We start from the raw sequence: 12,596 nt of genomic DNA, 5'->3' as shown, positions 1-12,596 counted from the left end.
CTCAAAACTACTGGTTAGATTTTATTCAGACTGGTACAGGTTACATGTACATTCGTCATATTAGAGACTTATAATTTTTTTTTACTTGGTAGGGGGGCTGGGCAAAATGTAGGGGAGTCATTTTTTCTGCTGAACGAAAAGGTTTTTTTTTAATTTTTTTAAGTTGAAAGTGGGGGGATCTTTTTTTTACATACAGAAATTCCTAGTTATATATTTTAAGGTTGGGGTTCAGTTTTTTCAAGGGTAGAGATTATAACAGTCTTGTGTACATAATGACATTTTATCAACTCTAAACAAATTTAATACATTATTATATATTGTATGTACAGTGTATACACATTATACACTATTAATATGGGTATGTCACCGATAAGACCAATGGAGAGATCACACATAATATCCATCTGGACTTTTATGCTTAACAGTAAAGAAGTCAAAAGGATCGTCAGATTCATCTTCTGAAGATTATATTCCCTGTTCTATTTCTTCAAGCTACCATCATCATGATTATGTTTGTCATTAGTTTCTTGTGTATCAATAACATAAAATTTTGATAACTTGAATTTTTTGTTAGCTTAACTGGCCGGCCCTGTGAGCTTTTGCCATCACTTGGCATCAGTCGTCGTTGTTAACAATTCTTCATCATCCTCTGAAACTACTGAATAGATTTGCATGATACTTACAATGCTTGTTCCTTAGAGTATCCTGCACAAAATGACCATTTGGATTTTTGATCGGTTAAAAAACATGGCCACCGTTACTAAAAATAGAACATAAGGGTCAGTCAGCAGATTTTTGCATATATCTCCAAATCCGTTAGGTTTTGACAAATTCTGACTGGATATAATTATTCAGCATGATGAGATCTATCAGTGGTTAAATTTTGGGGAAAGTCTGTTGACCCATGTTGGAGTTATTGTCCTTTTTGGATGTTTTTTTTCTGTTTTTTGATGTTATTACATTCAAAAATCTTCTCAGAAACTACTGTACAGATTTCAATGAAAGTTGGTGTTCTTGTTTTTTAAGGTATCTTTAACAAAATGACCATTTGGATTTTTGATTGGTTAAAAAACATGGCTGTCATTACTAAAAATAGAATATAGTAGTCCGACAGTAGTTTTTTTGCATGTATCTCCAAAACCGTTAGGTTAAACTATATTCTGACATGGATAAAAGTATTCAGCATGATGAGATCTATCTGTGGTCAAATTTTGGTGAATATCTGTTGACCCATGTTGGTGTTATTGCCCTTTTTGAAAGTTTTTGATGTTATTACTATCAAAAATCTTCTCAGAAACTACTTTACAGAATTCAATGAAAGTTGGTATTTTTTGTTTTTTTTAAGATATCCTGCACAAAATGATTGTTTGGATTTTTGATTGGTTAAAAAACATGGCCATCATTACTAAAAATCGAACAGGGGTCAAGCAGTAGTTCTATGCATATATCTCCAAAACCTTTAGGTTTAGCTAATATCTTTCAATTGCTGAAATGATCCTTATTATAAACCCTACAAAAGCCTTGAAGGGATCAAAGTTGTATGACGACTCCATGTAAGAGTTATTGCCCTTGAGAGGAGAAAAATGACTGTTTTTTTTTTTTAGTTTTCACCTAATTTCTTGAAAACTATGATAGATAGAATGAGACTTTAATTGCTGAACCGATTCATGTTATAAGGCCTACAAAAGTCTCCAAGGATCTAACTTGTCAGATAACTCCATGTAAAAGTTATTGCCCTTAAAAGGCAAAAAATTATGTTCTTAGCACTTTTCAGCCAATATCTTGAAAACTATAATCGATAGAAACTTTCAGTTGATGAAATGATCCTTATGATAAGTTCTACCAAAGTCTTCATGGAGTCAGAATTGTCAAACAACTTCTCGTTAGAATTATTGCCCTTGAAAGGCAAAAATTTAACAAGGTGAGCGATTTAGGCTCCTGGGAGCCTCTTGTTGTAAACACTAATTATCATTTCGCTTGCTTCCATTTCTATCATATAATATCATGGCTTTCTCTCTATTGAAATATTGTGTTCTTCAAGAATTATGATACATATGGTACCTATACATCATTTCAAGTGTTTTGAAAGTAAGTGTTTAAAATTTTAGCATGTTTTGTAAAAAGTATGAGGGGGGATCATTTTTTAGCTTTAATTGGTAGGACAGTAAAAAGGCATAAAACAATTAACACAATATTTATATACTTTCTTTTAATACTTTGACTATAAACAACAGATATATATATATAACAAAGCACCGTATTATGTCAATAAGAAACAATGTTGTTAACATCCTGAGTAAAAAAAGGCAATATATAATTGGGTATTCAATACTTGAGGCATTGAAAATAAAAGTAAAAAAATGAATGACAAAATTATATTGCTAATATTTTGCAATACTAATATTTTAATTCCAACTATTTCAATTGTTGCTTTTCTAGTTGTTCAACAAGACTGAGTATTCAGTCATTAATATGTCCATTCTCCAAGTCTGTATTTGCTTTTTTCCAAAATGTTATGGAAAATGAATTGTCACATTTTTGAGGAGTTGTGGCCCTTTTTTACCTGGAACACTTTATCTACGGAAGTTACACTTGCTATTCAACTTCAAGTAAAAAAATTCTCAGGTCTCACTAACCACTTTCGGGTCAAATGGCCACCCCACTATGTAGTACCAAAAACACACTGAACCTAGACATATGCATTGTAAGTGCATTAATTGTGTGTATTATGATTAAAAGTATTCAAAATAAAGCTGAGAATGTGTACTTTAAAATCATATATGTAATTAACTACAAAAGTGTATGAATATTGTTTACATGTGTGAGTAATTTGCCTCCATGCTGTCAGTTAGCAGAACAGGTAAAAATGTGGATTTTCAGTATTATTTATTCAAGTAAATTTTGTGAAGAATTTCTACAATCATCATACCATTTGCATAATGATTTTGGAAGCCTTATTTTCCAAGCTTCGCAACCGTATGCAACTTTAAGATGTCATTTGTCCTGGGAATTCACAGTGAGACTTTGAAAATTACTTTTTTAACATGTAAAGTAATGGAAATGTTAGAAGTGATTAGTGAGACCTCATGCTATGAAATAACAGTTTCTGATCCTACACAAAATATTTAGAAAAACAAATATTTTCATTTTTTAGTCTAGGCTTGAAGTGTCTATTTCATTTCAGAACAAACTACAGAAGCCTGAAAATCTTCATGATTGTTGTCCATAGCTCTACAATAGGTGTTAAGTTACAGAAAGAGCTTCTCTCATATTTTTTTTTATTTATTGATAAGATTTCAAGCTTCTGAAAACAAACTCATTATTCTTTAAAAATCTACCGGTAATTATCTCCCCTTACCTAAATTGAACGCAGCTTTAACTAATTGCACAAAAATATTAATGAAATGACTAGAATTTTACAGAAGCTTTGCATGGATGTAAACTTGTAAATATCAACAAATGAAGCAGAAAAAAAATATTCCATTCAAAATGAAACTAATGACATTGAAACAAAACTGAAAAGGTGCTATTCTTCATTTACATTTTTTTTCTTTCAAGGGAAAGTAAATTGATCATCGCAAATATACAAGAAAAGAACCAGAAATAATAGAAAAGAAACAATACATGTATATAACTGTGATAACCACTAAAAACATCCATCCTCTGATGGTGTGACAATGAGGAAAATGGGAAGAAACAGAGGGAAAGTCCCTCAATCAAGACTAATATTAATATATCACATTTCTTTAATCCTTTGATGTGAATAGAGTTCAAGCTATATATCTAAGTATAGATATAAAACATGCATACATTATGAATATTTACAACAAACAACATTACACTGGAAGACCTTCATATATGTACTTGTATAAAGTGTAACTCCTGACCATGTAAAATACTTAAAGATTAATATTTCAAATACATAAGCAAAACGAAAAAAACTGAAATATTGTTCAATTACAACTTATGACTACAACTAACCTCAAGTTGACAGGAGAACCCTTTCATTACCATATTGCAGCAGTAACATCAACATAATCTGTCGGTACATATGTACTTAACAACCATATTGCTTAATGATAATGATACATGTATTGAATTGTGAAAATTGGTCAACAAATTTAACACAACTTATATAAAAACAAGCTTTCTGACTCCATGGCCTCCTTAGATGATAAAAAAAAACTAGATCTAAAAGCACTCAACTACAAGTACTTCTAAGAATCAGAAAAAAAAATTAAGAACATCTAAAACATGCCTGTAAATAAAAAACTCAGATATAACACAACTCATGAGTACCCTGAAGTTATACTCAATGGTCCTAAAACATCACTAAAAGCGTGAATGTATTGCACTATAATGAAACATACAAAAATGCTTTTTTTAATCCAAATATTTTTTTCAGCTTACCAATACAAATGTAAAGGTATTGTAAAAAATGATGTAAATCAATGACTATGTCACTTTAAATCATGTAAAAGTTGTCTTTTGGCAGCTTTTGACATAATACTTCTCTAAATATTACATGAAATAAAAACAACAAAATAACCAAAGTATGTTTTTACACAGACCACATTGAAACTTGATATAAACCTTTCATGTCTCAGCCAATCTAGACTCTGTATACTCATGAAAATAACTGAGAAGAAATAGCATTAAAATCTATCCTAGTAAATGGATTTGACTGGATTTTTGAAGAGGTTCAGACTTTTTCAGCACCATGAACTATCTGCATATAAATTCCATTTAGGTCAGTGGAGACCATGGTGTTGGAAGCAGCAGACGGGAGTGACCTGTAGAAGTAAATAATGAAAGATATGATAAGTAAATATTAGTACAATGTAGTATGAAATTGTTACTATTTTACTGATTTGGTACTAAGAAAATTAAGAAATTCATTTTTTGAGTTTCTTTAATGATGATGAAAAGTATGATTTTTTTATGCCCCTGCAACAAACAGATGGGGGATATTAATTTTCCCCTGTCCGTCTGTCCGGATTACACATGATCATGGCTTGTCCAGCTATCTCCTCGTACAGTTTTTGAACTACATCTAAAATATTTGACAGGATATTTCTACACATGAATTTACTAGAATTTACTGGATATTTGCATTTCATAGAGTAAAGTAGGAATATAACAGAAGACACTAAGTGTACAATATTGAGTCTCTTTCTTTGATAATGGAAATGTCTGATATAAAATACTCTATATTAAAGGAATGAATTTCATGTGTCATTAAAATTCCACTCCCCCAACCAAAAAAATGTTTTTTGTTGAATTTTATCCACTTTACCTTTCATAGATTTGGCTTTTCTGACACTTGTGATCATATCATCTGGTGTATTATGAAACCATAAATTATAACCTACAAATCAATAGTAAATAAAATTTATGGTTCGTTAAAAATACAGTTATGGTAGTAAAATGATTGGGTAAAATATAAATGGAAAAATGAATAGAAAGTGAAACTGATACCAAGCAACTCATCGATTTCAAGATCAACTGATGGAAGATTGGAATAGGACAGTCTACCTAGTACGTGACTGATCATTTAACTTGTATACCAAGTTAATTGACTTGACTAAAGAATTATTTCTTTTGCAGAATCAGTTTATCCCTGGACTGTCAACAAGCAGTTTAGGGTTCAAGGTATGATCTTTCTTGGTGAATCATACTCTCCTATTAAAAGATGATGAAAATTTCTGATTTTTCCCTTTGGCTCAAGCCTAAATTTGGTCAAACCAACACCGATCACAATTTGTTTCCTTAAATTTTACATAAAACTTAATAACCTGCATTAAGTGGCCCAATCAATCCTTGAAATGATCCAAGTAACTTTTCTCCATGCTGTCTAAGAAATGGTTCTCCATGGAAACACTCCAGTTCATAAACACCTGAAAGTTATAAATAGGGCTTCCCTGAGCACAGCATGATACGACTGCAGTGGTCGAAACCTGAACAGTTTGGACAATATTACAGTAGTTATTGACACACGTATGTATTAAGGACTTACAATTTAGGACACTATATTGCACAAAGTTTTAAACTATATTAAAAATTTTCAAAATCTGACCAAAAATAAAAAGTAAATTTTTTCAGGTGTGGCCCCTTTGACCACTTATAATTCAAAAACCTTAAGAGATTTCTGAAATCTGTAGAAAAATGCAGGTAGGAATTTTTATTAGGAAACCAATAATAATATTTTTAAAGCGGACCAAAAATAAAAAAGTTGAATGTTTTGGGCATTGCCCAACTTTGTCCCCCTATAACTTTAAACAGTTCAATACACATATAATCTGCTGACACATTTGTTTACAAGAATTAATAAGAAACACAATAAAAATTAAAAAAAGACTAATTAAAATTGGAAAAAAAAATATTCTACATGGGTTTTGATAAAACAGTACGGACCATAAAGTCCAAATTATACAGGAATCTTCCTTTAGTAGTAAGTAAAATTATATAAAAAATTCAGAACAATTGGTCAACCACAACTAAACGTATCACACAGAAAGGAAGTGCCCCCAAACAAAGTTTAAAGGAAATTCGAAAAAAAATAAAAGCTGTATCCAGGCAACCACATAGAGATGACAGATCATAGGCTAACTGATGGACCAGTCAAAACATTATATCTTTCAAAAAGTGAGTTACATGGGGTATAATAACATGAAATGAAGGCAAGTTATTTTGTTGTAGAAATTAAGAATGTGCAGGTGTTTGCTAATAATGCACTAAAATAAATCAGTTCACAATATAATTTAACAAACCTTTAACTCCAGGCTGACTTAGGTTCACATCACCAATTGCCTCCATTAAAGAATTCTCTTGTCTGGACATCATGGGCAATATTTTACTGAAATAATTTCCAACCCATGATAAGTCATTGGCTAGGTTCAGTCTTACTTTAGCTCTGTGTTCTAAGCTATCTAAAAAAGAAATTTTGAAGTATTAAACAACTTTTCCAATTGTCAATACTGGTAGCACATTTTTTTCTATTTCTATTGTATAAAACAGAGGCACTTTGGAATATGAGGTAGCTCATTAAAAGTACTTCAGTATATCAGGTAGCTCACTAGACATATTTTGGTAATTGGTACATAAGGCAGCTCACTAGAAGTACTTCAGTACACAACAGAGATGATTTTATGAGGTCAACAAGCAAAGTGGAAATTGGTAAAATCAGAAGTAAATATACAGTAAAAAAAGAATCGTAATGGTAAAATCTGGATTTGAAATAGCAGAAATCCGCTGAAAGACAGAAGAAAATCATCCCTGACATAAGGTAGCTCACTACAAATACTTCTGATTATAAGGTAGCTCACTAAACATATTTCAGTAGGTGGTACATAAGGTAGCTCACTAGAAGTACTTCAGTATATAAGGTAGCTCAATAACAGTATTTTGGTAGTTGGTACATAAAGAAGCCCACTAGAAGTAACTCAGTACATAAGGTAGCTCGCTAGAAGTAACTCATACATAAGGTAGCTCACTAGAAGTACTTCAGTACATAATTTAGTTCACTAGAAGTACTTCAGTACTTAAGGTAGCTCACTAGAAGTATTTCAGTATATAAGGTAGCTCACTAGAAGTATTTTGGTACACAAGGTGAAAAGACCTAAGGTACTTAATGTAGCTCAATAGAATAAAAAATCAATAAAAAGCATGGCATGCCCTTCACTTTGACCTTGAAAATCTAATTGATTTTTAGATCTTAAGAAGACAAGTTTGGTCAATCTATGTAAAATCAGTACCATCATACTACTGTGAAAGTACTATTGTTCAAGGGGTACCAATTTTCGTGGTTTTCGTGGTTGAGTCAAACAACGAAATTTGGTTCTCAAGGAAAAGGAGATTCTCATGGCTGTGTTTACTGAAAATTTCAAAAATCCAAGAACTTGTTTATCTTCCTTAATCCACGAAAATTGGTATCCACAAATTAAAGTACATGTACTTTCGTACTTTCACAGTATACTGTAAACCAGTTTCTGTTCTTGGATACTTATTTTTGTGTTTCAGGTTATCAATTTTATTTCAATAATATTGATTTTCAAGACTCTTTGTAATACATGCATATTTTTCTTGCCTGCATAATCAGCTAAAATCAATCACTACCTCAAAATAAAAATTCCTTACCATATACCCAGATATGAACCATGTCATTAATGCCTCCAATCTCACTCGTCCAGTACCCAATAAGGGGGGAATGTTGTAATCGGATATGCATCCATTCCTTTGACAACTCTATGAAGGGTTTGACACACTCTGGTTTAATCTGGTATGTTCTAAGTTCATATACCTTTGGACTGTTAGTTGTTTGGTGAATTCCTCTAATCTCCTTGTATAGCTACAACAGGCAAATTTTTCATTCACTAAAGGGAATTATTTTTTTAGCTAGCACATATCAACTGCAATGTTTCCAAAATATAGTTACAAAATAACCAAACTAGTCTTCACAATTTAGGATTTTGATATCTTGCCAATCTCTTTAATTACAGGTCTATGCTTCTATGTAATGAATCAAACTTCTAATGGGTCATTTAAAAACAAGAATTAGTGTATTGTTTATGAGGACATTTGGAACTTGACAGAAACTGGTCATGTCCATTCCAACGATCCAGGCATTGAAAAAAAGACAAAGATGAAATCTGAGGTACTTCTTATAAGCAATGACAAGATAAGGTTCATCAAACTGATAGAGTAGATGTACACGTTTTATTGCCAGATAGCACAAAAGAAAAGTTTGACTTTGAATTTGTTTGCTTAAATAATTAATTTAAATATATACTGAAAGGAAACAGTCAATTATGTTAAACAATTGTTAAGATATGAATTGATAAAGATGTCCAATGAATCATATATCATGTCACCAAGACAACCTTGCCAGAGCCACCAACAGACTTTGTCAAAAACTCAGGCCTTCAGTGCCAAAAGACCTAGAGTGTGAGTTATTTTTAGCTAAATTTACTTTTTCTATTTCATGTTGTGAGTAATTTCCTGGAAATGGTGATTATTCTATTGAAGAAAAAAAGCTGTACATGGTTGATACAAATTTCCACTTGTCACCGGGATAAATAATATGATAGATATACTATTTTCAGATTGAATACTTTTTACAAATATAGGAATTTAATGTTCTTATTGTAATATTTCTAATCCTGGTAAATTATATCTCAGTATTTTTATTATTTTTATTTTATTCATTCAGATTGACAGAGACTTCCTAGACTGCCATGACTTCCTGACTGGTGACCTTAGAGTTGACACAGCACGTCATGTTATGTTTGGTTCCCCAGAACAGCTTCAACTTTTATAGAATCCCAGACGGTGGTACCTAGACAGCACCTTTAAATTTGTTCGTAAGCCATTCAAGCAGTTATTCAGCATCTGTGCCATTCTCAAGAAAGACGAGTGTGTCAAACAAGTTCTACTAGTGTTCATCCTGATGTCCACGAGAAAGAAAAAAGACTACAAAGCTGTAAGGTTTTTTTTGTTCAATGATTGATTGATTGTTGGGGTTTAACGCCCAAGCAGCAATATTTCAGCTATATTCAGGCGATGAACATGAAAAGGATGATAAAATGAACATGAAATGATGATGAAATGAAAAATGGGATGGGACACAAGGATAATGGGGTCGACAAATTTTGATTGCCACTGGAAACAGGGAGAGGTGGGTAGGGTAAGGCAATTCAGCCTCCTGTGGTGGAGCCCTATGGTTCCTACTCCGGAAGAATACCACAGTAGGGTTCTTTAATGTGCGAGAAACGTGGCATCTTTCCCAACACGGTGCACCACTATGGTTTGCGGTCAGGTTTTCCGTATTATAGCCTGACAACCCCAGCATGTAACACGCCAAGGGTACCCCATTCCACCACCTGGGGCACACATCCCAGTTGCTCTGTGGGCAGAGTGCCTGGCTCCCGGCTAGGTTTCTGAGCACTATTTAGTCGCCATTTATGATAAGCTTAGTGCTGCTGCAGGCCTATTCTTTTGACACCCAGACCTGCACGGGGCTTTTTTGTTTAATAATTGGATTAAAATGTAAGTGGCAAATAATCCCGACATCATCAGTTTATTATATAATTATCCATACAAGAATACAAGAATATTTTACCAATTAGCGGGCTCGAAGTGCAAGTACAGCACAGTAGTGATTAATGACATATCTTATAAACAAAAATGTCAACAATATAATAGCAATTCATTTATAATGTATGTTATAAAGCATTATATTTACGGTAAAAACACAGTATACCAAAAATATATATATTTAATTGATATATCTTATATTTAGGGCCTTTTTTTATTGTTCAGGTATTTGACAGAATTAAGCAGTTGGTTACAGATTAACATGTCCAAGCCTTGTCTAGACTTTGAATCAGGCAGCTAGGCGTTTTAATACATGATGTTTATTACAGCAACTTCTTGTACAAATTTAATTGCTAAAGAACTATCGTAAATGAACGGATAAAAAGAGAGAACATAGGCTTATGGCAACTGTATACGAGAATACAATGTATTGATATAAATATGCAAATTGTATTAACTTAATGATTGTTTCAACATTGTTAAATCATGATCTTCTTTTAACAGCTGCCTGGTTATATTCCAATGGGAACAAATTGTGCCCCTCTACTTGCTGACCTTTTCCTTCACTCTTATGAGGCTGACTCTATAGCTGATCTGATCTGAGAGAAAGAATATCGTTAGCTAGATCCTTTAATCTCAGCTTCCACTATATAGATGACGTATTATCTTTAAACAATCCTAGTTTTGGGGATTTGATACATCGCATCTACCCCAAAGAACTTGAGATAAAGGATACTACAGACACTGTGAGGTCAGCCTCATATCTTGACCTACACTTAGAAATCGATGGTAATGGAAAACTGTGCTCAGTTGGTGTTTCATGAATCTTAAGATCATGTAATATAACTTATATTCGCTATGGCTATATTTCTCAGTGTTTAATAGTTCAAAAACAACATGCACCCATCTCTATATGTTCCTCGAATATTTTTTTTACATTGAGTTGTTAGAGATGCTGAAATTCTTTATTTGAATCTTAAAATATTTTGTTCATTTATTTTTTGTAGGGGTAAATTTATTATGTACTGTATTTTTCACACATGCATATAATTGTTATACATTACTGTATATATGTTTCTCTTTGACTAAGTAATATGTAGTTCATGAGAATAAAGTTCATCATCACGTTTTTTTGTATTGTTGTATTTACTTTATGATGATTAAATTACAAGAAAATTCTTTCTTAAATTACTAGTATATTAATCCTGTACTTCAGTCACTAAAATATTGGTTATGCTATAACATAGACCTGTAATTAAATATTATACAGTTCATTAAATGCACCAAAAACCGTGTATCTGGAATCAGTTTCACCTAATTACAACCGAAAGATAGAGAGTCCTCTTACATATGTGCATGAGGTATATTATTTTTCTCCATTTGTCATTCTTTACAAAGATTTGCCGTTTGTATATCATCGATTCCATATAACACAAAACAAATTTTTACTCTACTAAAACTACTTTTTAACGCAAAAAAAATGACGATCATAAATGTATTACATAATGAAACCAATTAAATGTTAATTTACCTATGATATATCAATTGAATACATATTGAAAACCATGGCCGAAATGACTAGGGCCGAGGGACTATGGCCAAAAAGTACTGTGGCCGAAACGTTCTATGGCCGAGATGACTAGAAAGCAAGACAAGACCTGCCTTGTGTGAAATCTGCTAATATTTAATGATGAGCGTACAAAAAGTCAAATTATGAGAACAGGAGCAGTGGACCTCTATAAATTATCAATAAATGATATTTACAGCTCTAATGTATAGTTTCACAATTAGAAGGTGCCTAACAAACGTAATGATTGGACTACAAGTAAAACCTCCTGCAATGGGTTGTGTGCAATAAGCATGCAAATTTGGTCTGATTATCGAATGACAACACACATATTTTTTCAGACAAGGTGAAGTAGTGTATTTGGTAAATGTTTCACCTTGAAAGCAACCCCAAATCTTGTTCTTCGTGCGAGAAACATTGTCTTGTAGTCAGCTGTCAATTTGCAACGTCCGATAACTAGAGCAAGAAGTAAGTCACAAAAGTAAAGTTCAAACCAAGTTCGGAACAATTTCCGACTTTTTCTGGAAAGTTGTTATAAATGAACATATTTTGAAATTTATCACATTTTTTTTATTTACAATAAGGGTTTCCAATTGTAGAAATTTTATGAATTCCCCTTTTGAGATAATTGAGTTATTACATTGATAAGTTATATATAGATCTCAATTCTACTTAAGAACTACTATGAAAACTGCATCAAGTAGATATGAAAAGTTATTCATAGAATTTTATGAAATACTGAAAAGAAAATATTGATAAAATTCATTAAGATCTATATGTAGTTCTGCACACATATCCTAATAAAGTAGGAAGTTCTGTTATTAATTGCATAAACCAGAGTTAGAAATAGTAGCCTGCCCGCCAGCCCAAGACTGGCAATTGGTGGGCAGGACTGGCCAATTTTAGCCAAAAATTATATAGCAATATAGTAAATTTA

The 12,596-nt window shown here is 32.2% G+C and overlaps 1 protein-coding gene and 1 long non-coding RNA gene across 2 annotated transcripts; one reads left to right on the top strand and one right to left on the bottom strand.

Annotated features, from left to right (window-relative positions):
• Positions 1-2,194: 2,194 nt before the first annotated feature.
• On the bottom strand, positions 2,195-12,136 carry LOC148618035 (protein NipSnap homolog 3A-like). The gene is made up of 6 exons (XM_088585859.1): positions 12,036-12,136; positions 8,137-8,347; positions 6,771-6,929; positions 5,796-5,897; positions 5,297-5,368; positions 2,195-4,793 (listed from the first exon to the last, which is right to left on the bottom strand). Exons 1-6 carry the CDS (start codon positions 12,075-12,077, stop codon positions 4,747-4,749), a joined length of 633 nt encoding a protein of 210 aa, XP_088441985.1. The 5' UTR covers positions 12,078-12,136; the 3' UTR covers positions 2,195-4,746.
• Positions 8,504-11,201, top strand: LOC148618036 (uncharacterized). Its single transcript, XR_015922615.1, has 3 exons — positions 8,504-8,653; positions 9,209-9,478; positions 10,318-11,201. It is a non-coding gene; the product is annotated as an uncharacterized LOC148618036 (long non-coding RNA).
• Positions 12,137-12,596: the final 460 nt, after the last annotated feature.

Source organism: Perna viridis, chromosome 5 (assembly GCF_037379345.1).
Source record: "Perna viridis isolate PV_CMFRI_1.1 ecotype Kerala chromosome 5, ASM3737934v1, whole genome shotgun sequence".
NCBI classification, from domain to species: domain Eukaryota; kingdom Metazoa; phylum Mollusca; class Bivalvia; order Mytilida; family Mytilidae; genus Perna; species Perna viridis.
This window is presented reverse-complemented; position numbering and strand designations above follow the sequence as displayed.